Here is a 27,335-nt window from a genome sequence, read left to right on the forward strand (position 1 = left end):
CACACTGTCAGTACAGAACCCGATGTGGGGTTCGAACTCAAGGAACCGTGAGATCATGACCTGAGCTGGAACTAAGAGTCGGATGCTTAACTGACTGAGACACCCAGGTGCTCCCCAAATCTACATTTTAAAATAGCTATTTCAAATACTTCTCTAATCTCAAGTATGAGGCCTCCCGTGCTAATTCTTTTAAGACTCCGAAGGAAGTCTCTCCTTTTTTAAAAGTTCAGACGATTGGAGAAATAGCTGTTATCCAGAGAAGGCAGTGTAGTATTCTGTTAAAAAACAAAAGCAATGACACACTTTACCTCATATGTATTATCAACTTGGGGTCTCAAAACATCCTGTGAATTATTGTATTGCCCTCAATGAACTGAAATTTAAAGATAGGGTTTTCCAAGGTCACAGAGTCCCATACACAGAAGACATGAGACTCACACACCAATTTTCCTGGCATTCCTTCAATCATGCCCTGTTTCTCTACTTCTTCTATCAAAGTCTTCTATCTTCTAGTATCTTTTTACAAAGTTCTATTGTATGACATCACCACTTCCTTCAAACTTTAAACGAAAGTATGGCAATTTCTTGCCAGCTAGGGCTAAAGAATGAGTCCATCATGAAAAGTAGCTAACATATATCTAGATGTTTCAACAATAACATGACCTTGGGGAAAGAATGCAGAGTCTTAGGAGATATTATCCAAAGACAGAGAAGATCTAGAAACTGTAGAACTTTATAATACCAAGTCTGATATTTAATGAATGAATGAGAAATTTTAGAAATTTCTTCTTTCTGAAAGAGTTCCCTTCTTTGGTCATGAGTTGCCAGAGCTACAAAAACCAGATTGGCTGTGAAACAGACAGGCAAAAATCTCTCCCAGTTCTGGAAAACCATAAACTGAAGGAACAATTCAATACAATAAAGATAAAAGATGAGCATTAAAAGACAATATATAATAAAATTTCTGTCGCATGTCATCAAGCAGCAAAATGCACTATAAAGATGCGGTCAGTGTTGACCAATGTGGAATATTGGGTGAATTCATGGGAATTTATCTTTTGACATTCACCAAATTCTCACAGTGGTTTGGAATCTGCATTTTTTAAGCAAAAAAAGAAGGAAATGTGAGAAAGAGGGAAGAGGGAAAAATAATAAAGCCAATTAAGTGACTTGGAAATAAAGCAAATTAGCTGAAGAGTTGGATTGTAGGTAGGGAGAAAACAAGACTGGATAAGGAGGTTAAGAACACCCAGTAAGAATTGGGGGTGCCACTTGGAGATGGTGATTGGCAGCTATTAAGAATTTCCATGGACTGCAGGTAAGAAGAAACGGGTTCGTGTGGCCAGAGGATTTCAGCTGAATATCAGGAAGAATTTCCTGACTGTAGACGTCAAGAGCTCTGGTTTACAGGATCAAAGAGAGGCTGCTGGGATGTGCCTACCCTAGGAATATATTTTAGCCTCGAGAGAGAAGACGGGGTGGTTTCTTCCCCGTGGCTGAACTGGACGGCCTCCTCACAATCCTTCAGTCTCATGTTGCTGAGGGAGCATGCCATACACTGCTGCTTTCATAGTGTCCTTGCCAGCTGTCCACTCCCAGCTCAGAGGCTGTGGAGTTTTCCCCACAGAAAGAAACAACTAAGTCTTTCACTCCCTGTTCCGCACTTGGACCAATCCTTAAGGTGCACACTGTGGTTTTTCAACTCTTCGGCACTTAGGCCCTTTCCTTCTGAGCCAAGGGCCTCCTGGGAACAATGCAGCATCTGTGTGTTGACAGAAACAGCCTGTAGGCCAGAGACACTCAGCCAAACTCTCCCTCTGTTTCACATGGGCTGGATTGAACACCTTACCTGCAATAATCCGCTCCTAGTCAGCCCCAACACCTCCCCCCCAACACCCCAACAGCCCCACCCTTGGCCAGAGCCAAGTACCCCCCTCCTTAACTATTCCCCAACCTTTTACATAATTCGACTCCTAGCTCTTTTGCCACATTTATACCAATCCTCATGGAGGATGGTCTCTACCCACTCTCCGTCCCACCCACCAAGTTAACAATAACACATTAGTGGCTCATGGCCGGACGCTAAACAGTGGACACCGAAGGGTGAGGTGCCTACTGCTTAATCGGGCATCTGGGTATTTACAAAAGGTTTGGCCTGCAAAGTGATGCCAGTCTTTTCCTATAACATTATTGCTTTTTATTTATTATGCGGTTGTTGATTTACATGGGGAGTTAGGAACGCTACACAAGCATAGAGTTTTTACATAGTCTGTTTCTGCTGAGTTTAGAGACTTGGAAACACCGGTTGACCCCGGCAAAAACGCAGTTCTGCAAAGGTGTTTAAACCTTCCTTTTGTTCTCAGCTGGGAATTAGAGAGGGACATGTGCTCATGAGGAAGGTAGAGTTTCAACCCTTGAACAACCACTAAAGAGCAGAAACTATGTTGCATGTACGTCCTGTGCAGTGTAAAGATTCAATATTAAAATTTTTTTTCAACGTTTTTTATTTTTATTTATTTTTGGGACAGAGAGAGACAGAGCATGAACGGGGGAGGGGCAGAGAGAGAGGGAGACACAGAATCGGAAACAGGCTCCAGGCTCCGAGCCATCAGTCTAGAGCCCGACGTGGGGCTCGAACTCCCGGACCGCGAGATCGTGACCTGGCTGAAGTCGGACGCTTAACCGACTGCGCCACCCAGGCGCCCCAAAGATTCAATATTAAATGACAAATCAGAATATCCTCCCTCCAGGAATGCCTCTCCTTCAAAGAAATATCACAATATTTCTCTTAAAGGCTCCATTCAGTGATGTGTGTTGCTGTGTATGAGACTACACAGTATGAATGCGTAGAAGAAGATCGGATGGGTAGTGAGAGAGTGTAGACAATTTAAAAGAAAGAATAAGGAGAGTAAATGAGATTTTAAGGAACAAAATGGAGGGGTGTGTGTGTGTGTGTGTGTGTGTGTGTGTGTGTGTTTAAGGCCTGTTCATCCTGTTGGTTAGCATCTCTGAAGTTTGAGTTGCCCTTTTGTTATATCGTGTAAATTCTTAGTAGTATGCGGGAGTATCAGGGAGAGCTCAGAGTTCCACCTTTGGAGTCTTTTCTTCTGATTCATGACTTTCTCTCTGAAAAACATCACAACACTATTATTTAGATTTGGGGCTCTTGGTTTTGAGAGATTAGCAAAATGAGTTATGTAATTACTCCTGGAAGACCTAAATCCATCTTTAATTTTTATTGCACGAACTCTTATATATGGGAATCTTATTTATTTCCCATTAATAATGCAAACAGAATGGTAAAACCCCAAATTCAGCTCCTTTGCATGTGCAAGACATCTTCCAAAGATGCATGTGTAGTTCTATTCTCACGATTCTATCCTAACAAGCCTCCTGATCCTGTCCACCATATCCTCATGTACTTTTGCTCTTAGTCAAATCCAGTAGAGCTTAAAGAATTTTTATTCAACAGGAAATGAGAAGACACAGAGAGTAACACTCAACTTGCTCTTCCTGAAGTCTCCCACTTACCAGCCGTTTCCCTCCCAGGAATCCATCACAAAAGTTCTGCACATTCTCCACTGAAACTTCCACTCTGGATAGTGTATCCCACTCCTCATCTAGAGTCCGGTAAATTGCCAAAGCGGGCAGTTGAGACTCCTTTAGTTTGAAAAATGAGATCACCTTCCCATTGGCCTTCACACCACTGTCCACCAGAATAAAAAGAATCTGCAGTTGGAGAGGTTTGAAAGGGAAACATCTATCTGAGGTCCGGAAGAGAAAGAGACTTTTCACGATTATTGCAGGTTATACTGATTGAACTTATGGTCTGTGCCATCCAATTGAATGGATTGCTTCTTATTTTTCACTGCTTTGGTATTTTACCCCTTTGATCAAGTTTATTTAATTTTAAGGACAGAGAATTGGAAGCAACTTTAGTGATTAGCTAAATAAGCAAGGATAGCCTAATGGTTAAAAGCAGATGATACATTTTAAGTTTTGTGTCTGGTACTTTCTAGCTGTGTGACTTTGACACATTACTCAGCCTTTCTGAGGCTCAGTGTTCTCATCGGCAAGATAGGCTTTTGTTGGGGGAGATTAAATGAGAGCATCCATCTAGTATTTTCAGTACAGTTTTTAACATATGATAAATGCTTGATAAATGTCAACTATTTTATATTATTAAATCAAACCTTCTACCCAAAGTAGAAATATTTAGAATATTCTTGTTAGAGGATCGTCTACATTTAGAAACACTGAAAACTGCCAGTGTTAGGGAAACAACCACCAGAAAGTCAACTTATGTTACTACCAGACAGATGTCAGTATTGAAAATGTCTCTAGTTTAATGCAGTAGCCTTGAAGTGGTTGAAGTTTTACTATTTCAGTCATACCAAACAGAACTGTACAAAGTAGAGAGGGGACAGAAATAAACATTTATGGGACATCTAGTAGGCCCCAGGTATGATAGGTGCTTTATATGGGAAATAAGTCCTGAGTTTAAAACTTTAAGAGGCAATGGCAAAGAATAAATAAATTGTGACTAAAAAGTGATTTTTATTTTCAGCATCTTTGGGTCTCTATTTTCTTCACTTTTCAATGCAGAAAAAAAATAGACTTACCACCAAGGGAAGATATGGTTATATAGGTCTTTAATAGTATGAAATACATCTTTAACTTAATTTAATTTATTTTTTTTTGAATTTGCAAGCAAAAAAGTTTATCTTTATTGCTTCAATTTATTCATATTGAAAATATTTGTACCTTTTTTAAGTTTTAATTTTTTTATTTTTAGGAAACTCATTAATCAGCTTTCTTTGTTTGTTTGTTGTTTGTTTGTTTTTGTTTTTCAGGAGTAGAATTCAGTGATTCACCACTTACAGACAACACCCAGTGCTCATCACAAGTGCCCTCTTTAGTACTCACTACCCATCTAGCCCACCTCCCACCCACCTCACTCTGGCAACCCATAGTTTGTTCTCTATCATTAAGAGTCTTTTGTGGTTTGTTTCCCTGTCATCTCTTTTATTCCCTCCTTCCCATATACCCATCTGTTTTGTTTCTTAAATTCCACATATGAGTGAAATCATATGGTATTTGTCTTTTTCTGACTGACTTATTTCACTTAGCATAATACATTCTAGCTCCATCCACATCATTGCAAGTGACAAGATTTCATTCTTTTTGATGACTAACATTCCATTATACACACACACACACATATATATATATATACATATATATATATATATATATATATAAATTCACATTTCCTTTATCCATTGATCAGTCAGTCGATGGACATTTGGGATCTCTCCATAGGTTGGTTATTGTAGATAATGCTGCTATAAACATTAGGGTGCATGTACCCCTATTAATCTGTATTTTTGTAACTTTTGGGTAAATACCTAATACAGCAATTGCAACATCTTTATTTTTATTTATTTATTTAAAAAAAATTTTTTTAACGTTTATTTATTTTTGAGACAGAGAGAGACAGAGCATGAACGGGGGAGGGTCAGAGAGAGAGACACAGAATCTGAAACAGGCGCCAGGCTCTGAGCTGTCAGCACAGAGCCCGACGCGGGGCTCGAACTCATTTGGCGAGATCATGACCTGAGCCAAAGTCGGATGCTTAACCGACCGAGTCACCCAGGTGCCCCAATCGCAACATCTTTAATTTTAAAAAGGAGTAATGTGACTTATTATGTCCCAGTTCTTAATTCATGATCTCTTAATCATACTCACTTTCCTTATTTATCTAACCTCCCTGGACCCATCTGCCTTTTTTAGTGTCCTAGTACTGAGTATTCAAAAGGGTATCTGCCATTCCAGACTTACCTTCCCCTGGAAGATCTTGGCAGCATTTTGGTATCTGTGCATGCTTTCCTCATACTCTGGGGAGGCCTTGTTCATCATCAGTAGAAGATGAATCTGAATCATGCTATTAAATAGGCCAATCGCAGTCTGGCAAATTGAAGTGTATTATAGTTAAATGGAATAGACAAGGAACAACAACAACAAACCATTAGTGGCAACCCAGTAAATAGGTAGGCTGAAATATAAATGAGAACTATCCACCCATAACACAAATGATAACTAGCCTCCATCTTGGCCCTCCAGAAGTCTCCCCTTGGGCAGTCATGCAACTGTGTAGATCCCTGTAATCCATGATGAAAAAGGCTGAACTGAGCAACCATTGGGATATTGCAGAAATGACAGAGTGTGACTTCCAAGGTTAAGTCATCAAAAACATAGGGGCATCTGCCTTCTCTCTTCTATCACTCATGCTGGGGAAAGCCAGTCCCAGTGTTGGACACACAAGTAGCCTTCTGAAGAGATTCACACAGCACAAAATGAAGGTCTTCTACTAATAGCCAGCACTGACTTGCCGGCTATGTGAAGCAGATCCTATAACCCTAGTCCAACCCTCAGATGACTGACTACCTCTCTGACCAATGACTACAACCTCACAAGAACCCCCAGATCAGAAGCACCTCGCCTAGCCTCTCCCAAATTGTTAACCCACAGAAACCGTGTGAGATAATCAAACTTTACTGTTTAAAAAAACTGATAAATTTTGGGGTAATCTGTTATACATCAATAGACAACGAATATATCATGTAACTTATCAGTTACTTCTTCTCAGTCCCTTTCCATGTTGCAAGAGCAGTCAGATACACTTTTGAATGCTTATTATGTGCTGGACACTGTTTCCAGGTCTTTACATATAATAACCAACTTGATCCTCAAAGTTTCAGTTTTATACATGAGGGAATTAAGGCATAAACTCTCCCAAAGTTACATAAATTGTGGACTGGGATTCACACCAGGCAGTCTGGCTCCAGAGTCCATGCTCTTTATTTTTGAATTTTTTAGAGAGATAGAAAGCAAGAGGAGAGGAGAGGGGCAGTGGGAGGGGGAGTTGGGGAGAGAACTTAAGCAGCTGCATGCTCAGTGTGGAGCCTGAACACAGGGCTTCATCCCACGACTCTGGGATCATAACCTGAGCCAAAATCAAGAGTCAGAAGCTCAACCAACTGGGCCACTCAGGCACCCCAGAGTCCATGCTCTTAACCATCAGGTTGTCCTGCCTTATACATAGTTAATGGCAAAACCCCATCTAAACCAACTCAAATGAAAGCCATTTGCCTGGAACCTCAGCAATAAGATAAGCTCTTCAGGAGGCCAGAAGCATTGGCCCTTTTTTGCTGATTAGAGATGGTGATTTCCCATGAAGTTATCAGTGACGGAGGGGAGTAGTACAGCCATGAGCCAGAGTGAGGAGAAGAGAGAGCATGAAACTATGGCACTGGCTCTCTTCGCTTTTTTTTTTTTCTTTCTTTTCCTGAAACCGTGCTCCAGAGTCTCTTTTAAATAAATCCTATCCCTTTTCACCTCTCCTGCTTAAATACAGAAAGCATTTCTATAAAACTAGCATGTGTACAGGAAGCGAGAGTATGGTGGATGAATGAACTGTAAGACAGAGTCCCAGGATGCTGAGAAGGGGAGCCAGCTAGGTCGGATTCTTCTGGAAGCTACACACTACTCCATAGAGATTTTCCAGCAGTATTGGCCAAGTAGGCAAGGAGTGTTCAATGAGCTCTTTTCCAAAACTTTCTTCCTGGAATTAATTAATTTATATTTTAGAGAGAGAGAGAGAATGAGCAGGGGAAAGGGGCAGAAGGAGAGAGAGAGAATCTTAAGCAGGCTCCACACTTAGGATGGAACCTGACGCAGGGCTTAATCCCATGACCCTGGGATCATGACCTGAAGGTTGCTCGACCAGCTGAGCCACCCAGGAGGCCCTCTACCTGGAGTTTAAATACAGCTCTTAGATTTTAAATTTGGGAGATTGGATGTTAAATAAGAGTCTCTTGTTTTACTAGATCCTGCTACCTAAACTTAAAGCATGCATGTATCCTCCTAGAGCTGAGTTGGAGAATAATTTTGGGGAAGTCAAGAAATCAAAGCTAAAGAGTCAAAAAGTACAGCTGTCTTACTTTTTGGGTATACCCAGCTGTCTTGGGTATATCAGAAGTGATTAATTTAATCTTAACAGACAGTCTGATTTTCCACCTTGAAGCCAAGTATCAAGTGTGGGCATTAAACGTATACAGCTGGCTTAATACATGATTGTGAGTTTCTGCCTCCTCGTTGTTACTGGTGCAAACCTCTGCGTCAACAGCAGATGAGAAATAGCTATAGTAGAGGAGGCAGGTCTCCAAATGAGAAAAATATCACCTTTGGGAAATGTAGAAGTCACAACAAAAGGTGAACTTGCTTTTCTAAAGAAATTCTTACCTAATTTCTTCTTGATGTGATTTGCCTTCACTACTAATGTGGAGTGAAAGTAATTAAAGTACTTGTCATTAAAGTAATATGTCATTACTTTATAAGATAAGAAATGAACTAGGCACAAGAACTCCGGAAGGCCAGTCCTTGTTTAGTTAGCCTACAGAACTCCAGGACCCTGGGGCCATAAACCTAGGGACTCTAAGATCATCTTTTCTTTTCCCACAAGCACTCCTGACTTCTACAAATATAATCATGAGAATGATGATGTCTAGGAGAAAACTGCCTTTTTGATTATTGCTGCCAATACCCCTGGGGTGCGTGTGTTTGGAATCTTAACAGAGGTGGAAATGGAGTCACCGCTCTATGAAGACAAACGTGGTGTGAAAGATGGACAGGAATTTAGTCAACAGGAAAAGGGGTGTTTCCTATTGAAGGCTGTGTGGGGCAATGGAAAAACCACAGGATTCTGTCAGACTAGTCATGAAAAAAAAAAGCAGGGACAAGTGCAGAGAGCTGTTTCGGAAGCTCAAATTGCTAGTCATATGGCCTTGAGGAACTTCCCTTTTCTGAACTCTCTTTTCTTTCCTGTGAAATGGGAGTAGACAATATGAGCTAATCCATCAGGAGTTAAAATTTCTGCCTTCAGTTCTACCTTTCTGACTTAGTGACCTTGAATAAGTCACTTGGATCTTAAATGTGCTCCTTGATAAAATGGGCATAGTAGTTTTCTCTCTTTGGCCTCAAAAAATCAGTGTGAACATTAAGTGAGAAAATGGGTGTGAATTGGCTTTGTGAGTTCTAAAAACCATGATGTGCTCTAAAGTACTGTTATTAGAGAATGCACAGCATTTCAGAACTGATGAGATCACTGGAAATTAATACGCTATCACCTTATGTTCTACACCAGGGAAAAGAAAAGACAAGACATAGAAGGTAATTAATTCACTGTGTACGCTGTAGAATGTTAGACGACCAGAAGATGATCGGAATGGGTGGGCTGATGCCTTCACCCAGGTGGCATGCAGTGTGCAACACCATAAGAAGATAAATCTAGAAAGAAAGCTACATCACCATGAGGGTCTAGGCATGTGTAGGGGGTGCCAGACCAAGAACTGTTAGTTACAGGTCCACAAGGAGGTAGGACGAAGTTTTAAAAACTTTTGTAGAAATTTTACATTTGCTGTAACATCCAAGTATGTGATCAGTGGGCTTTATTTTTTAATATTTAATTTTTCTATTAAATTGTATTTTGCAAGTGGATTGGTCCCTGATGCCTTTGGAAAAGTGGATCTTCAGCATCGATTACAATTTTGTTTGAGAAGTGTGGTCTAGAGTGTTGCTTAGATGAGTTGCTTTTAGCGAACACTCTCAGACAGCAAAGCTCAGAAGTGTTTGACTCGGTCACCTTGACTCTACATTTTGGCTCTCTTCCTTCCTAGTCGTCTGATGAGTGTTTAAGTTTTCTAACTCTGTTTCTTTCTTTGTTGAGGAGGGACAAGTCTATCAAACTTAAAGGGTTGGAGTAAAGTTTGCAACATAAACAGCTGAGTGTTCAGTTAATATCAGTTACTGTTATTATTGGTCAAAGGATTAAAACTCCTGGAAGGAGAGATCTCTGTATGGAGACAAGTACCCTCCCTGACATAGGGACTTAAGGGTCTGGAGCCAAGGACTATTGTTTACCGCAGGGTTGTACTCTGTCACCAAGTGGAGGCTGTTGATCTCAATGAAGCGGCTTAATTTGGTGGCATCAATGCTTTCAATGTCTTTGCTCTCTAAGTCCAATTGTTCGTTATCCACCTGGGTAACACAAAAAGGATAAAATTGTCACTGTTCTGATTTTATTTATTCATTGATAAATATTTCTGGACTATCTACCACATGTCAGGCACTAAAACTCAAAAGACATAAAGGGAAATAAGAAATATTCTCCACTTTCAAAGAACACACTGTCCTGTGGGATACAGAAATGTCATCACAGGGGAATCATGGGCCCATATATCACCTAAAGGAAGAGCAGAGAAGTTTCCAGGAGGAAGCAAGTCTTGAAAAATAGCTAAAATTTGGTTAGATGAATGAGGATGGGGAGAGAGTTTTAATTCGAAAAACAGTATTTACAATGGACAAAAAGATGAGCGATCCTATGTTCTGGAAGCTGCAGTTAGTTTGTCATAACTATAACAGTAATTCTAGTTGAGCATGAGTAGGAGAGGGACAAGGTTAGTGGGGTAGGCTGGGGCAAACTTCTGAAGGGCCTTGAAGTCAAGCTAAATAGATTACACTCTAAGAACCTGAAGTCAAGGGTTTACATTTACATAATCAGATTTATGTATGTACCCTTTTAATGTGAAATAATATGCACATACAGAGAAAAGCATGAAACATAAAATGTAAAACTCAGTTTTTAAAAAATTATCACAGAGCAAACAACTGTGGAGCCACCACTTGGGTAAAGAAGTAGAATATTGCCAGAACTCCCGAGGCTTTCTGTCTTCCCTTCTAATCCATAATTTGCCCTTTTCTTTTTTTTGCCAAAGTTGACCATTACCTGACTTTTATGGTGGGCATTTTCATCCTTTTCTTTATAGCTTTAGATGCACTTAAAGATGCACTTTTTAATCCTATGGTTTAGTTTTCTTTTTTAAAACTTCATGAAAATAGAAATTAACAGTATATTTTATGTACACATATCTCATTTCTTTGCTTAACATTCTGTCTATAGTCATTCATGTCATCACATGTAGCTGAAATTTGCTCATTTTCCTTGGCATATAATACTCCATTGTATAAATATGCAAAACTTACTCATTTTACGCTGATGGATATTTAGGTTACTTCCAGTTTCTGATTGTTAAAATAATGCTGCAGCGAACACTCTTGTTCATGGGACATAACCGTTGTCCATATACCTTGGATTGGGATTTTTCATTAGAGAGTGTGTGTATTTTCAACTAACAACAACTGCCAAGCTATTGGGGCATCTGGGTGGCTCAGTTGGTTAAGCATCGAACTCTTGATTTTGGCTCAGTCATGATCTCATGGTCATAGATCCAGCCCCATGTTGGGCTCTGTGCTTGGGATACTTTTTCTCCCCCTCTCTCTGCCCTTCCCATACTCACACACACACACACTCTCTCTCTCAAAATGGATAAATAAACTTAAAAAAATGCCAAACTATTTTCTAAAGTAGATAATAATTTCTGCTTACACCTATATTGTTTGAAAGCTCCCATTGGTCCAACACTTGGTATTACCAGCCTTTATAATTTTATCCATTCTGGTGAATGTGTGGTAATGTCTTATTGTGGCTTTAATTGCATTTCCCTGAGTAACCCCTTGTATGTCCTCTTTTACGAAGTGTCAATTCAAATCATTTGCTTATTGTTCTATTGAGCTATCTTTCTTTCACTGGTTTGAAGATGCTTTTATACACTTTGTTATGTGAGTCTTTTGTTGCTTCTGTATGGCATATCTTCCTTCACAGGGACCTTCCCTTTTGTTGGCTATTTCTCATGAACGGAAGGTAATTTCAATGTAGTTGAGGTTATCAATATTTTCCTTGGTAACTAGTGTGTATTTTTGTTTTGTTTTGTTTTGTTTTTCAACGTTTATTTATTTTTTTGGGACAGAGAGAGACAGAGCATGAACGGGGGAGGGGCAGAGAGAGAGGGAGACACAGAATCGGAAACAGGCTCCAGGCTCTGAGCCATCAGCCCAGAGCCTGACGCGGGGCTCGAACTCACGGACCGCGAGATCGTGACCTGGCTGAAGTCGGACGCTTAACCGACTGCGCCACCCAGGCGCCCCTGTTTTGTTTTGTTTAAAAATCTTTGCACCAAAGTCATGAAGAAATTCTCTTATCTCCCATAAACATTATTATTTTATCTCTCACAATAGATCTAAGATCTACCTGGAACTTATTTCTCTCACTTTAAAATGGATGCTTAGATCCTTGATTTTTATCATCATCCTTCTCTAAAATATATATTAAAATCTACACATTTCCTCCTTACAGGACTATAAATGTATCCATAAATTTTATATGTAGATTTCACTATCATTCAATCCAAATGTTTTCCAATTTCTGTTCTTATTTCTTCTCTAACCTATTGGCTCTTAAGAACTTAATTTAGGGGCGCCTGGGTGGCGCAGTCGGTTAAGCGTCCGACTTCAGCCAGGTCACGATCTCGCGGTCCGGGAGTTCGAGCCCCCCGTCGGGCTCTGGGCTGATGGCTCAGAGCCTGGAGCCTGTTTCCGATTCTGTGTCTCCCTCTCTCTCTGCCCCTCCCCCATTCATGCTCTGTCTCTCTCTGTCCCAAAAATAAATAAACGTTGAAAAAAAAAATTTAAAAAAAAAAAAAAGAACTTAATTTAATCTTGTATTGATATGAATCAATATTAATCTTGTAATCAGTATTAACCTTGTAGCTTAATTTCTACATTTTATTTATAGCATTTGTCAACTTCTGCATGTGTTATATATGTCCTTAAAGTTATGCATAATCTGCAGTTTTTTAATATAGTATTCTGTATAAACTAATGACTCACTTGGTTAATTTTATAATTCAAATTTTCTATATTCTTATTGAATTGTTTAACCAATTTATTTTATCAAGAGAGTAATATTAAAATCTCTGGGGTGCCTGGGTGGCTCAGTCTGTTAAGCGACTGACTTTTGGTTTTGGCTCAGGTCGTGATCTCACAGTTCCTGAGTTCGAGCCCTGCGTCAGGCTCTGAAAGCCAATTCGCAGGCTGCTTAATATTCTTTCTCTTCCCCTCTCTCTTTGTCCTTCCCCCACCCCCAAATAAATAAATTAACTTGAGGGGAAAAAAGTATTAAAATCTCCCAACATGATTGTGAATTTAACCATTTTTTCTTATAACCCTGTTAGATTTGCTTATATATTCTTAGGCCATGTATTAGACTCTATCCTTTTGCTTTCAATCTATCTTTCTATTTTACATGTGTCCCTATGTTTTAAAATATGTCCTTTGTAAAAAGCTCACAGTTGTATTTTTTAATCCAGTCTGCCAATCCTTGTCTTTGCATTGCATTATTTTTTATAGAATGTAATTCCTAATATATTTATTTCCATATGCATTTCCCATTGTTTCTGCCTGTTCCAAATCCCACTTTCTTCCATTTCTGGACTACTTTGAATTGATTGAGCACTTTATATTATTCCTTCCTTCCCTTGATTGGCTTAGAAGTTACACAAGCTACAATCATTCTTTTGAAGATAACCAGCATGCACTACACAACATGCATTCTTTAGTTGTCAGAGTCTAATTTTAACTGGCAATTTTGTCTCTTCCTGGACAATGTAGAGATTAGAACAATTTAATACAGTTTTCCTCCATCCAACTGTATACCCTGACCCCACACTCAAGGCTCACAGATGATTATTATTGTGTATTACAATTTTAAATCTCATATTTTTTTGTGAGATTTCTTCATTTCTTCCTGTACTTTTGAGCTTCTATCTGGGATGTTTTGCCCTCTGTCTAGAAAGCACCTTTTAGTATGAGTCAGATCTTTTGGGCGACATAATCTCTCAGTTTGGTTTCTGAAAATATCTTTATTTCAGCTTTATTTTTCAAGCCTATTTTTGCTGGAGGTAGAAGTCTATGTTCACAATTATTTTCTTTCTGTTTTTGCAAGATATAATTCTTTATATGTAACATTCCACTCTTGCCACTGAGAAGTCATCAGTGAAATTTAGTATTGCCTTTTTGATGTTGCTTTGAGGGTAATCTCTTCTCTGATTTAAAATTATTCTCTTTTTTGGGGGTGCCTGGGTGGCTCAGTCGGTTGAGCGTCCGACTTCGGCTCAGGTCATGATCTCACAGTCCATGGGTTCGAGCCCCGCGTCGGGCTCTGTGCTGACAGCTCAGAGCCTGGAGCCTGCTTCAGATTCTGTGTCTCCCTCTCTCTGACCCTCCCGCATTCATGCTCTGTCTCTCTCTGTCTCAAAAATAAATAAACTTCAAAAAAAATAAAGAAAGAAAATTATTCTCTTTTTCTTTGAGTCAGCTATTATACTATGGCATGGCTAAGGGTAGATTATATATATGATACATAAGTATAATTATATATGTGTAGAGGTATATGTGTGTATATCTATGTGCATGGGTATGTGTGTGTGTATATATATATATATATATATATTCATATACGATCATCCTAATCCAATTTCAGGGATTGAGATGATTTGTTGTAGTCCTTGGGAAGGATGATTTACTTATGGTAAATCCTTGTTCTTAGGGTACTGTTCTTTAGGGTTCAAAGTGGGGCAAAGTCTGTTTTACTAAATCTACCTCCTACTTCCTCATCTGGGCCCAGGATTTCAACATTTACTTTTCAGGTTCCTTGAGTGTCACAAAAAAAGCTGTGAAACTTCTCAGACTCTTGACTATTTCTTTAAAAACTGGCAAGAAGAGCCCCCTAGACAAAAAGCTGTCCCAATACAGGGTTTTCCTTTTGGGGTTTTATCTTCTAGATCTTAGTCTAGTTATTTCTCTCTCTCTCTCTCTCTCTCTCTCTTTCTCTTTCTCTCTCTCTTGCTAGTTCTCCAAAGACTCTTGCCCCCTTTACTATTTGCCTGGATTTTAAAATAAATTGTTATTGGTGAAAGGGATTATTTGGTTACCTAGTCTGTAATCCCAGATTAGCATTTTAGAGCTACCTTTCCACCATACTCAGGTACATTAAAAGATAGGACTTCATACTGTCAATTCTTATCCCCAGAGTTTTCCATTCCCCTCCCCCAATCTACTCCTGCCCATAAAGCACAAGATAATACTTCCATCACCCAGAGCAACTATGCCTACAGACAAATGCTAGCTTCTGAACAGTTCTGTTTCTTAAAATAGTTTGAATCACTTTTGAGATCCTTGGGCTGCCAACCCTTGGACATCTCAACCCCTTTCCCTTATGTCTGCTTTCTCATATAGGTCCTACCCAATCTGCTCTTGGTCTGGATCAGAACTATCCTTTTACCCTCCAAGCTCCTTTCTCTGAGTCAACCTAGCAAAGTCAGAGATAAGTGTCGTTTTAGTTTATGCAGGAAGGAATTCATTTAAAGGTAAATTAAAGGTAAATTAAACACTAGGAATCCAAGATTGCTCATTATGCCCTTCGCATGATGACTCCCAGTTGCATATTTTTCTCTTCTTTTGTTCAAGGCGGTTTCCCATTGGTTAGTTAAAAGTAATATGCACCTTTAAGAAGTCCAAGGCACGCTATGGTTAATATTATTAATTCTGGATATATCTCCTGTAATACATTTGCAAATGAATCATTTGTTGAGTGCCTGTTGTATATTAGGCACTGAGGCACAGGAGTGCTGACATTCACTCAGATAGCGATTTAATTATTTTATGACTGTTTTGCACAACTCAAATTTAAGAAATAAATAAATGCTGAGGTACAAAAATATGTATTTCTTTTTTTTTTTTTTAATTTTTTTTTTCAATGTTTATTTATTTTTGGGACAGAGAGAGACAGAGCATGAACAGGGGAGGGGCAGAGAGAGAGGGAGACACAGAATCGGAAACAGGCTCCAGGCTCCGAGCCATCAGCCCAGAGCCCGACGTGGGGCTCGAACTCACGGACTGCGAGATCGTGACCTGGCTGAAGTCGGACGCTTAACCGACTGCGCCACCCGTATTTCAAAATAAGAGTTTTGAAAAAAATTCATCAAAACCATAGGATATTTTAAATTTTTTTTTTAGACGGAGAGAGACGGAGCATGAGCAGGGGAGGGGCAGAGAGAGAGGGAGACACAGAATCCAAAGCAGGCTCCAGGCTCTGAGCTGTCAGCACAGAGTCCGACCTGGGGCTTGAACTCATGGACCCTGAGATCATAACTCGAGCTGAGGTCAACCGCTTAACCGACTGAGCCACCCAGGCGCCCCCAAACCATAGGATATTTTAAAATGTGAAGTCGCGGGGCACCTGGGTGCTCAGTCGGTTAAGCATCTGCCTCTTGGTTTTGGCTCAGGTCACGATGTCATGGTTTGTGAGTTTGAGCCCGGAGTTGGGCTCTGCGCTGCTGCTGGTGCACAGCCTGCTGGGATTCTCTCTTCTTCTCTCTCTCTCTGCCCCTCCCCCCTGCGCATGCTCTATCTCTCTCAAAATAAATAAAAATAAAATGTGAACTCTCTCTCTGTATATTTAATTGTTTTAATATTCACAAAGTGGAACCGAGGGGAAGGTTTGGGGCAGAAATATAAAAGCAAAAGGGAAAGTCTTCCTAGGGGAGTCCTGGCCCAGCCTCTCTTATCCTCCTTCCCAGGGCACTAAGAGTGACGAAAGAAAGAAAATGAGCCCACAGGATCTTTGAGGCTGCTTAAGGCCTGCTTTGCCAGCTGGCATGTATCCTTCGAACTTAAGGCTTTGCTAATTGAAAACATCAAACTCATCATTATTATAATCACAATCAGGGTCCTTTTACTATTTCATATGTCTGACTACTTCCTGATTATTTGTCTAGGAACTCTAGCGGCCGGGTCTCACCTAACAGAGCTGTGCTGCGGTCAGGAAGCCCCTCCCTCTCTGCTCTTTTCCAGGCAGTCCTTCCCATTTCCCAGAACAGGGAGAGCAGGAAGCCCAGTTATTCCAGGTGTTTCTGGGCTTAAGGAATGCGGCATACTGGAGGCGGAGGATGTTAAGTGGTGATAACATTCTCGAAGTAGCAAAGAGTTTTAATAAAAACCACTCTCCTGAAGTCTCTCCAGTTTGTAGTGCTTCTTTTAATAAAACATGGCCGACTGGGTCACTCTTTCTTAAGCTAATAAACTCTGGAACGTCATGTGTAGGGCTCCTGGAAACAATATTCGAACAGGAAATCTCCCTCTGTAAAGGGAAGTATTTGCATAATGCCCTGGACAGAAAATCTGATCCTGAAACCAAGAGCTGGGGAAAGATTTTTTAATATATTTTTTTTCCCCAGTGTTTGGAAAGAATTTTACTTGAGATATCATATTATTTTTCTTCCCCAAGAAAGAAGCACCAGAAGAAAAACAGAAACTGTAAACCAGAAGAGTTTCCACCTTACAATATAATTTTGAGACTCCCCAAAGAATATTTGAAGTGGATTATTTTGTTTTAGACACTACTATCATACCAAAAGATTAATCAGGTGTTTTTTTTTTTCTGTTCATTAGTACTTCAGCAATATTCTTTTGAATTTCTATGTATTTCTTTAATTAGCAACCCAGCACTTCATAAAGTATATTAAAGTTGTCTTAGTTTACACCACAGTTACAGTATTAAATATCTTGAATAACACTGAGAAATCATTTGTTAAACAAAATCCCTCATGTCCCTGGGTTTGTTTTTATAAACCATTTAGCTTGCCATAGAGTTCATAAAACTATACTTTAGAAAAAAAACTGAATAATTTGACATACCTTACTTCCTGCATTTATTAGTTTATTTTTATGCACTCATTCCTTTTGATTCTCTTTGTTTGGAGAGGTGCATTCCTTTTTTTTTTTTTTCCTTCATTTCCTTCCTTCTTTCTTTCCTTCCTCATCTTTCTTTCTTTCTTTCTTTCTTTCTTTCTTTCTCTCTGAGAGAGAAGAGGAGGGGCAGAGAGAGAGAATCCCCAGTAGGCTTTGCACTGTCAGCATGGAACCCAACATGGAACTCAATCCCATGAACTGTGAGATCATGACCTGACCCAAATTCAAGTCAGAAGCTTAACTGACCTAAGCCACCCAGTGCCCCAAGGTGCTTTTCGTATAATAAGCAGCCAGCACATAACCATGTAAGGAATGGAAGAATGCTTTTACTGTGTTTCCATTACATATCCTATTGGGTCAAAGTTAGGCTAATTATATTTCTTAAAATAGAGGTGATTGAAGAAACCCAAAGCGAGATAAACATTCAAATAATATCTGAAATTCCATTTTAGAACAGGCTCATGGTTTATTCAACCCAGGATTATACCTCCATTAGGGCAACAATGAGAACACTTGAGAGAGTGTGGAGGGTCTCCCTACAGTCACCCTCACAAAAGACAAGCTGTCGTACACACTAAACAAGTTGTCATACACAACTTATTATTGTTCCACTTAGTTCAATTCTTCCTGATCACGTTTGTATAGTTGTCCTGCCTGTTTTTGGAGAGTGGTGTATTCCATGAATATAACAGTTGCTGGCTTCTTATTGCTCAAACATTTCAAAGCACCCAGTCCTGTCAACTCATTGCAGTCTTAACTGTGTTTTCACCTATCATTATTCCAGTTTATCTCCAAATATGTTCTTACCATTGAAAACTCTCTCTGTCTAAATCCTGAGATTTCTTTGTCAAAATGTGTAATGCCTAGAGTAAATCTGGAGAAATGATGCTAGGGTTTAAGTAGTGCAAAGGCAGGGGTGGGGGTGGGGTTGAGGAGTCGTTTAGGAGCAAGTGCTCTAAATAAGTAGGCTTTAGCATGAGAGGCATTAGAATAGATAGAATCTAGGAGTAAAAACAAAGGTTTTTGTCAGGGTTAAGTACTTTGGAAAGTCACTCTAGTATCACAGAAATGGCATGATTTGGAGACAGCTATGCTGGGTATGAATCAGATGTCTGTTTACTCTATAGACTTTTTCTTAATTATTTAAAAAAAAATTAACGTTTATTTATTTTTGAGAGACAGAGAGAGAGGGAGCATAAGCAGGGGAGAAGCAGAGAGAGAGGGAGACACAGAATCTGAAGCAGGATCCTGGCTCTGAGCAGTCAGCATAGAGCCTGACGTGGGGCTCAAACTCAGGAACTGTGAGATCATGATCTGAGCCGAAGTGGATGCTTAACCGACTGAGACACCCAGGCGCCCCTACTCTATACACTTTTGACAACTGAATTGATCTCATGGAACTTTAGCTTCCTTCTGGATAATGCAGGGACCATAATAATGATTGCGTCAGATTTGTGCGAGAATTAAATGGTAGAACACTGAAAAACACCTAGCATAGTGTCTATGATAAATTAGGTACTAAAAACAAACATAAAAACAAACAGAATGAACTATACATTTAAGATGAAGGTAGGTAGGGCCCAAGAAATTTGCAACAGGTTCCCATTTCCTCATTGAAAAATGCATAGTCCTGATGTTCTTTAAAAAAAAAAAAAAAAGAGTCATCCCAAACTCCTGAATAATAATCCTGTTAAAATATGGACCAAATGTTTGAAAGTATAAACTGAGAAAAATATGTTTATCTAAAAGTTGGCGCAGCACAAGCAGAACCTCTCCCAGACCTGCCAGTGGAGTAGGGCGGAACCGGTGTGTTTGTTTTTGGTATGGTACAGCAATAATCTCATCCACAGGGTTCCCAGGAGTTCATTCAGAGTGGGGCTGCCCTTCGAGGTAAACAACAAGCAGATGCTAAGGGAGCATGAACAGCTCTGGGAAGTCATCTACGGGGCTGCACAAAGGATAGATTGTAAGCAAAGCTAATGTGCCTATTAGGGGTTATAAAATCTGTAGAGACATTGGAAGCAACAGCACTTGTTTTTTTTCTTTCCCACATGTGTATCTTGGTAGTACTAAGACATTTACTTATTTATTTATTTATTTATTTTAGTACCAAGACTTTTAAAATCAGTTCTTTATGAGGGGCACCTGGGTGGCTCAGTCGGTTAAGTGTCCAGCTTCGGCTCGGGTCATGATCTCACAGTCTGTGGGTTCGAGCCTGGAGTCAGGCTCTGTGCTGACAGCTCAGAGCCTGGAGCCTGCTTCGGATTCTGGGTCTCCCTCTCTCTCTGCCCCTCCCCCCACTCCCTCTCTCTCTCAAATAAATAAACATTAAAAACAAATTAAAAAAATCAGTTCTTTATGAGACTTAAAATAACAAACTGGGAGAGAAGTACTTGTGGAGATGTAGCTGATTAGAATTTTTTATTGAAGGGTTACTACCAGTGGTCCAACAGTCACGCAAAAGGCATTAGCCTAACTTTCCATCTTTCCTACCAAAGCTTTTCATTGGAAGAGCTTCATTTAATCCAATTTCACAATGGTGAAATGCACACCTGCAACTACTGTCCAGGTGGGAAAGAACTGGTGAAGGGACTCCGATGTGCTTTTGGAGGTGAGTCAGTTTCTCAAGTACTTCTGAGGGTCTTTGTGACCAGAGGCATATTGTGGGCTTTGGAAAACAAATGTGAACAATTCGTGGTTCCTACCCTTGAACTGCTCATGGTCTAATGGAGTAGTAGGTGAGACGGACACAAAGATACATGACACGCACTATAGAGTGATAAATATAAATACAGATATCAAAGTATAGAGGAATAGGCGGGCCAATTTGAAGATTCCTTGGAGGCTTTGTGTAGGATACAATGTCTGAACTCATTTACTGGAATCTGAGGAGTTAGCTGGGTGAGGCTAGGTGAAAGGGGGCATTGAGGGTGGTGGCATTTTAGGCAGAGGAACAGTCTGTGTGAGTGAAATCATGGAGTTGTATCATCAAACTGTGTATACTTGGGAAGTGAGAGGATAAAGCCTATGGTGGGAGCATGTTGGAAAAGGGACTAGAGAAGCAGATAGTGGCCAGGTCATAAAAGACTATATGTAACATTAAATATGTCAGTTTTTCATCTTGTAAGAAATGGGGAATGTTGAAGAGGTTTTAAGAAGGCAATACCATGGCCCAATTTCCATTTGAAATACAGCATTGTGATACCAATCTACAAACTGGATATGAAGTAACAAGGGGAGAGTAAGAAGCTATCGAAATTGTTTATGTCAAAGATGCTAAGAGACTAGGAAATAAAGTAGAAAAAGTAAAGGGGAATATAGATTCAATAAGATTGGAGGTGCAATGGGCAAAAATTAGACCAAATGAACATAACCATTCAATACAGTTGGTTTAGAGGAACAAATAAAATTTAGCAGGTGCAGATGATAAATTCAGTTTTGAACATGTTGGGATGGTAGTGCTTATGAGTGTATCCAAATAGTTATATACAACAAGCATTCGAATCATGAGAGAGGTCCAGGCTAGAGATAAAGCACTTCAAATCCTCAGCAGACCCATGATAGTCAACAATAAGAATTGTATTACCTAAGGAAAACTCATTCATTCATTCATTCATTCATTCATTCAACAAACACTTAATGAGCACCTGCTATATGACAGACACTTTTTTGGGGCTCTGTGGTTGAAGTAATGGACGAAATAGTCTCTGCTTCTACAGAATGTGAATTCTATAAACCAGATTAGAAAGAGCACTGGGTCAGAAAGCAGTGTAGATGGAGGCAGAGAAGGTCTCAAGGAGACTAAGAAAAGCAGAAGAGGACCAGAAGTAGGCTCCTAGAAGTAATGGAAAGAAAGAATGTTAAAGAGACAGTCAACAATGTCAAACATGGCAGAGATGTTTACTTAAGTAAGACCTAAAGAATGTTCATTGGGTTTGGAAATATGGAAGCAATGCTGACCTCAGTGAAAGCAGTTTTGAGGGGGTGTGGGGCATAGATAAGATAGCAGTGTATTTAAGAGCTTAAAGAAAATTGGAGACACTGAATATAAAACACATTTAAAAGAGATGTGGATGAGAAGTGAAATATATAGGATGGAGGCTGGAGGGAGAAGGCCATTTGTGCAGAAATCTTGAAAACTTTATCTTTTGTCCCAATTTTGCATTTCCAGTGGATTCTGAACATCTTTATCTTGATATGCCACCAACAATACAAACTCAACAACTAACTAAAGCATGAGAAAACCCCATTTTTTGTGTATGCCCTCACTATTTCTACATACCCTGCCTTTAAACTGCCTCCTTTCCACAATTTTTATATTTAATCAGCAGCAGGACCTGCCTTTTCTTCACTTTCTATTGCTACCTCTCTACTGCAGACCCTCAGTACATGATTGATTTTGTCAGCCTAACCACAGTCCTCTCTAACTCTTGTGTTTTTGCTTAACAATCCATCCCAGCCATCACTGCCAAAATCATCTTGCTAAAAACACCTTCCTGTTCATGTTACTCTCCTGATCTCAAGGCTTTAAGGGTTTTCTAGTGCCAACCCAGTTAAATGCAAACCCACTAAATTGGTATTCAAGTTTCTCCATAATATGGTTTCAATCAAACTTCTCTGTCTTATATTTTTTTTCTCCAAATTTGTACCCTGAGATCCAGTCAAAGTGGCTTGATCATTGTTTCTTGAGTTTAATTTTTTCCCCACCTTGGACATGAATGCTCCTCTACTTTGTCCAAATTTTATCTACCCTTTATTTTTTAATTTTTTTTTAAATTTTTTTTCAACGTTTTTTATTTATTTTTGGGACAGAGAGAGACAGAGCATGAACGGGGGAGGGGCAGAGAGAGAGGGAGACACAGAATTGGAAACAGGCTCCAGGCTCGGAGCCATCAGCCCAGAGCCTGACGCGGGGCTCGAACTCACGGACCGCGAGATCGTGACCTGGCTGAAGTCAGACGCTTAACCGACTGCGCCACCCAGGCGCCCCTCTACCCTTTAAATTCCAGTTCAGTCCAGTTTCTCATTAAAAAGTTTTTTTAATGTTTATTTATTATTTTTGAGAGAGAGAGACACACACACAGAGACAGAGACAGAGACAGAGAGCAAGTGGGGAAGGGGCAGAGAGAAAAGGAGACAGAATCTGAAGTAGGCTCCAAGATCTGAGCTGTCAGCACAGAGCTTAATGTGGGGTTTGAATTTGTGAATGCGAGATCATGACCTCAGCTGAAATTGGACGTTAACTGACTGAGCCACCCAGGTGCCCCTCCTTCCTCATTTTTTTTGGTCAGAATTCCTGCATTGCATTTATCCTTTTAACCATTATAATACTTTATCCACAGTGATGTTTTTTGCATTGTAGATACTTATAAATTATGATTACATTCTCTACTATGTTTTAAGATCTATTGAGAGCAGGGGACATATTTAACATGTTTTTATTATCCGTATCTTGCAGATGACACAGACATTGTTTAATGCATGTTTGGTAAATGTAAGTGAACTCCCAGTGATATAAAAATATAAAATTTTAGAGCTCAAAATGACCTTAGAGATGATATGGTCAAACTCTTTTATTTTACAGATGAAGGAATTGAAACTAAAAACTGCTAAGTGACTTGCCCATGTCACATGGCTGGTCAGTGACAAAGCAGTGCTATAATCCTACCTCTTGACTCTCAGTCCAGTCTTCTTTCCAACTCATGACAGCACCTGTTTGGGAAGCTTGAGTTGATCCACCGTCTTTGTCATTATCGTCCCTGACTTAATGGTCCCTGGCACCATCATTAGTGTTAAAGTCACAGAGCCCTTCCTCGTTGCACAAATTTGTGAATCCACAACCAAAAGGAAAAACTGGAAGAAGGCTCGAGCTGCCCACCCAGCTTACCAGGCGGAAGAGGGAAATGGTGTTCCCAGTGATGTTGTAGTGGGCCAGAACCTCAGAATCCGTGCTGATTCCAAATGACACGGCTTGGAATTTTTGCACCATACTGTGGAATAGGGACACTGCTGGGATTTCTAAATCCTGAAAACAAGAGGGGGAAAAAACCCACAGGGATTATTTTGGAGAGGAGACACATAGAAATAGAATAGGGAGTAGAAACGTGCTCACTCGTATAAAAAAATAATAGACTTGATTTAGTGTCAAGTGAAACAACATTTGCCTGTAAATTTGCAGTGGTATTGTTGAATTTTCCAGGCTTGGTGGGCTAATAGGTAACTACAAAATTGTAGCTAAGCCTGAAACTCCTGTCTGGCCTTCCCATAAAACTTGCAGTTTATTAGCAGAGAAGGGCCTCAAAATCATAGACCCCTGTGGAGTTTGGCTGCACTGTCATTGATATACCCGAGGAGGCAAATGTCTTGGGAACAATTTGTGGAGGAAAGAAGGAATGCAGAAATAAATAGGTACTGTCAAAGGTCCTGAAAGGAAAAAAAAAATAATAATAAAGGAAATTAAAATGGAACTTAGAGGTTTTATTAACAAAAGTTTGTGCCGGATGTGGAAGAACAATCCTCTTCCCCTGCATTGAGCCTGAGGTATTGCCCATGAAGATACTGTTTCTGTGTTGTTCCAACTCTAGAACTCAGGCCTGCAGCAGACAGCAGGGAAACCACATCTAAGCGATGATCCAGTCCTTCTACAGCAAGCTGGCATCATTTTCCCTGCTGTCACAGGACCTTTGCCCATAGCAGCTCCAGGCAATAAACAGGAGGGAGCATATTCTTTTCTGACATCTTTCTGGGCTGGAGGAAGAGATGTGCAAAAAGAAAGAAGCTGACTAACCTTGCATCTGGGGTAATTGGACAGGGTGTGTGGAGTTCATCCGAGGCTATGAACAATTGCTAATCTAGGCTTGCCCTTTTTTAATTCCCCTTAGAGTGGAATTACTCATGGATCAAATGACGGACGGCATCTGGTGGCTGTTTAAGTTATTGCAAATTCCTCTATTCCCACTTTCTTTGCCTCTCCCTGCCTTTCTGAAAGTGGCCGTTTCTGTCTACCGCTCAGATCTCTCATCACTGAGAAACATGCTCCCCGTCTTCCTTCCCCACATGCATTCACTGAAGCTATTTCCAGCTGTGTACACAGAATTGACAGGGTGATGGTGACTGATTAGTGGAAATAGATAAGAAGGTCTGCAATAAGAGTAGGGGCTTGATCTGTGAGAATAACCAGATGTTACCTTCAAAGAAAGATAAAAATGCTGGAATTGTGCCCTTTCATTTATGGCTGCTTTCATTAGTCAGGCAGCCAATCTGGAAGATGGAGGCTAATACCTCAAATATTCAAAATGTCATCCTTTTTCAACATTTCGGAACAAACAAAAAGAAAGACAAGTGAGGGACTACCTACTTGGTAAGGCTTTAGAAAGAGATTAACTATTGACTCATGTGTTCCCTGGATGATAGAGGTTGGGTTTACTCTGGTCTCTGCCTCAGCAATCCAGACACTGACTTAACATTGAAAGCATTTATAGATGAGAAGATCCAGAACTCTTTTTTGGGGGGGATGGGGGGAAGAGAGGGACAGAGGGAAAGAGAGAGAGAGAGGGAGAGAGAGAGAATCCCAAGAAGACTCCACACTCAGTGATGAAGCCCAATGAGGGGCTTGATCCCATGACCCTGGGATCATGACTTGAGCCAAAACTAACAGTTGGATGCTCAACTGACTGAGCCACACAGGCACCCCAAGACTGAGAAGTCTTGAATCAAGTGTGAGAAAGACATAATTCAGAGACTGGGAATGTCTTGAAATTGAGAGGTCTAGATTGATAAGCTGAAAGTGAAGTCTGTGCCCCTTGACTTCTAGTGCAGTGGCCAGCAGGTGACTCTCATGTCTGCTCTGAGGTAGAATGTTTCCGGTTCTTTGGGGGAACAGAAATGGGGTCACTGGACAAACCTGGAAGAAACCTATGACAGCCACCTCAGCAGCAGCAATGAATTCCATGGTAGCTGGGACATCTGTGAGCTGCACAGTTTCCCGGGAAGCACCAGGATCATCTACAGAGAGAGAGAGAGAGAGAGGGAGAAGCAGAAGGTTTTGGGGTATCACATGCAGAAGAAACAATTCTAAATGCTGAGGGTATCCATACTTTTTCTCTCCATACTAAGGCCAAGGAGATCACAGTCTCTAGGGGCACTGTCATCATCCCAAGGCTTTATTGTTTTATAAGGAAGGTGACTTCACCTCATGGTCTCTCTCTGAAGAATAATGCTAGGCTTCTCTTGTCTCTACTATGGAACACAAATCTTTATCCAGCATTTCCTAGAAGATGTTCTACATTGGGAGGAACAACACCCAGATCACTACCATATTCCCTTTCCTTCACAATACTTTTGCCCTATGGTCACCCAAGTGCTTTTTTCTTTTACCTGAGGATTCCTGAACTTCTGCAGCAACTTCTGGAGATAGTTGGCACATGAAAAGAAATAATAGAAACAGGAATCTGCATTGGTCAGCTTCCATCCTTCTTTTTCTGCTCCTGCTCCAAGCCCTGGACCTGTTATGGGAGGCCAATTCACAGCAGCCTACTCCAGTTAACTGGCCATAGTGTTGTTAGTGTTCTGGGAACTTTGCAGCTGGTTCTATGGGAACCTTCAACTTCTGAGATTAAAGACCAGGTTCAGTGACAAGATCTCAGAACATAACCGGCCAGAAGAAAGTCAAGTCTGTTCATTTATAAAAATTTTTTTTTTACCTCTTTAATTAATTTTTGAGAAACAGAGTGAGACAAAGCGTGAGCGGGGGAGGGGCAGAGAGAGAAGGAAACAGAATCTGAAGCAGGCTCCAGGCTCTGAGCAAGCAGTCAGCACAGAGCCCGACACGGGGCTTGAACCCACAAACTGTGAGATCATGACCTGAGCCGAAGTCTGACGCTCAACCGACTGAGCCACCCAGGCGCCCCAGGTCTGTTCATTTAGATTAAATAAAAAGGAAATATTCTCTGCAGGTATTGATCTAAGTACTAGGGATACAAAGATAAGTATGATCTGATCCAGCCTTTCCCAGATTGTTAGTGTGAAAGATGAACAAATAAGCAGATCACTTAAATATAAAATGGGAGGTGATTAAAAATTGAGAAACTCATAGGACACTATGAAAATACAGACTTAAGGACACTTAGCACAATGGTGGGGTTCAGTGAAGGTTTTCTTCCTACAAGGGATGCCTAAGCAGAGTCCCCTGTAAATAGGATTTTTCCAGGCAACAGCGGTGGAAGGAGAGTTTCATGTAAAGAGCCCAAACATGGAGATGCAAATGTAATGTGTGAGAGAATTATTAGTAATTGAATTTAGGCCAGATTGTAGGGAGCATTATACAATAAGTGTAGGATCTTATTCTCTAAGCAACTGGGATTATATTGGAAGGTCGTAAGCAGGAGAGAAGCAGTGGCTGATTTGGCCCACACGTGCCCTCTGAAATCCAAGATAGGATTCCCATAGGTAGTAGGATATATGGGTCTCAAGCTCAGGAGAAAGTTCCATATGGTACTACTATAAAATAAAATATCTCAGGATTTCTACTATTCACATTCTGAATATTCATTGCTCATTGCACTAGAACA

At 40.3% G+C, this 27,335-nt stretch overlaps 2 protein-coding genes across 4 annotated transcripts in view; one reads left to right on the forward strand and one right to left on the reverse strand.

Annotated features, from left to right (window-relative positions):
• Positions 1–27,335, forward strand: part of PDE6H (phosphodiesterase 6H) — a 183,811-nt gene that overhangs the window by 114,929 nt on the left and 41,547 nt on the right. The gene's annotated exons all lie outside the window — the stretch shown is intronic.
• ERP27 (endoplasmic reticulum protein 27) lies at positions 104–26,387 on the reverse strand. 2 transcript variants are annotated; one of them, XM_043563383.1, is made up of 7 exons: positions 26,143–26,387; positions 25,670–25,770; positions 23,654–23,791; positions 9,982–10,098; positions 5,842–5,967; positions 3,532–3,729; positions 104–275 (listed from the first exon to the last, which is right to left on the reverse strand). In XM_043563383.1, exons 1-7 carry the CDS (start codon positions 26,234–26,236, stop codon positions 219–221), a joined length of 831 nt encoding a protein of 276 aa, XP_043419318.1. In that variant the 5' UTR covers positions 26,237–26,387; the 3' UTR covers positions 104–218. The 2 variants fall into 2 exon arrangements, with proteins under 2 accessions (XP_043419318.1, XP_043419319.1); XM_043563384.1 differs by lacking the exon at positions 104–275 and adding an exon at positions 2,796–3,126 and having other exon boundaries at positions 26,143–26,347.

The sequence above is a fragment of the Prionailurus bengalensis genome, chromosome B4, assembly GCF_016509475.1.
Source record: "Prionailurus bengalensis isolate Pbe53 chromosome B4, Fcat_Pben_1.1_paternal_pri, whole genome shotgun sequence".
Taxonomy (NCBI): domain Eukaryota; kingdom Metazoa; phylum Chordata; class Mammalia; order Carnivora; family Felidae; genus Prionailurus; species Prionailurus bengalensis.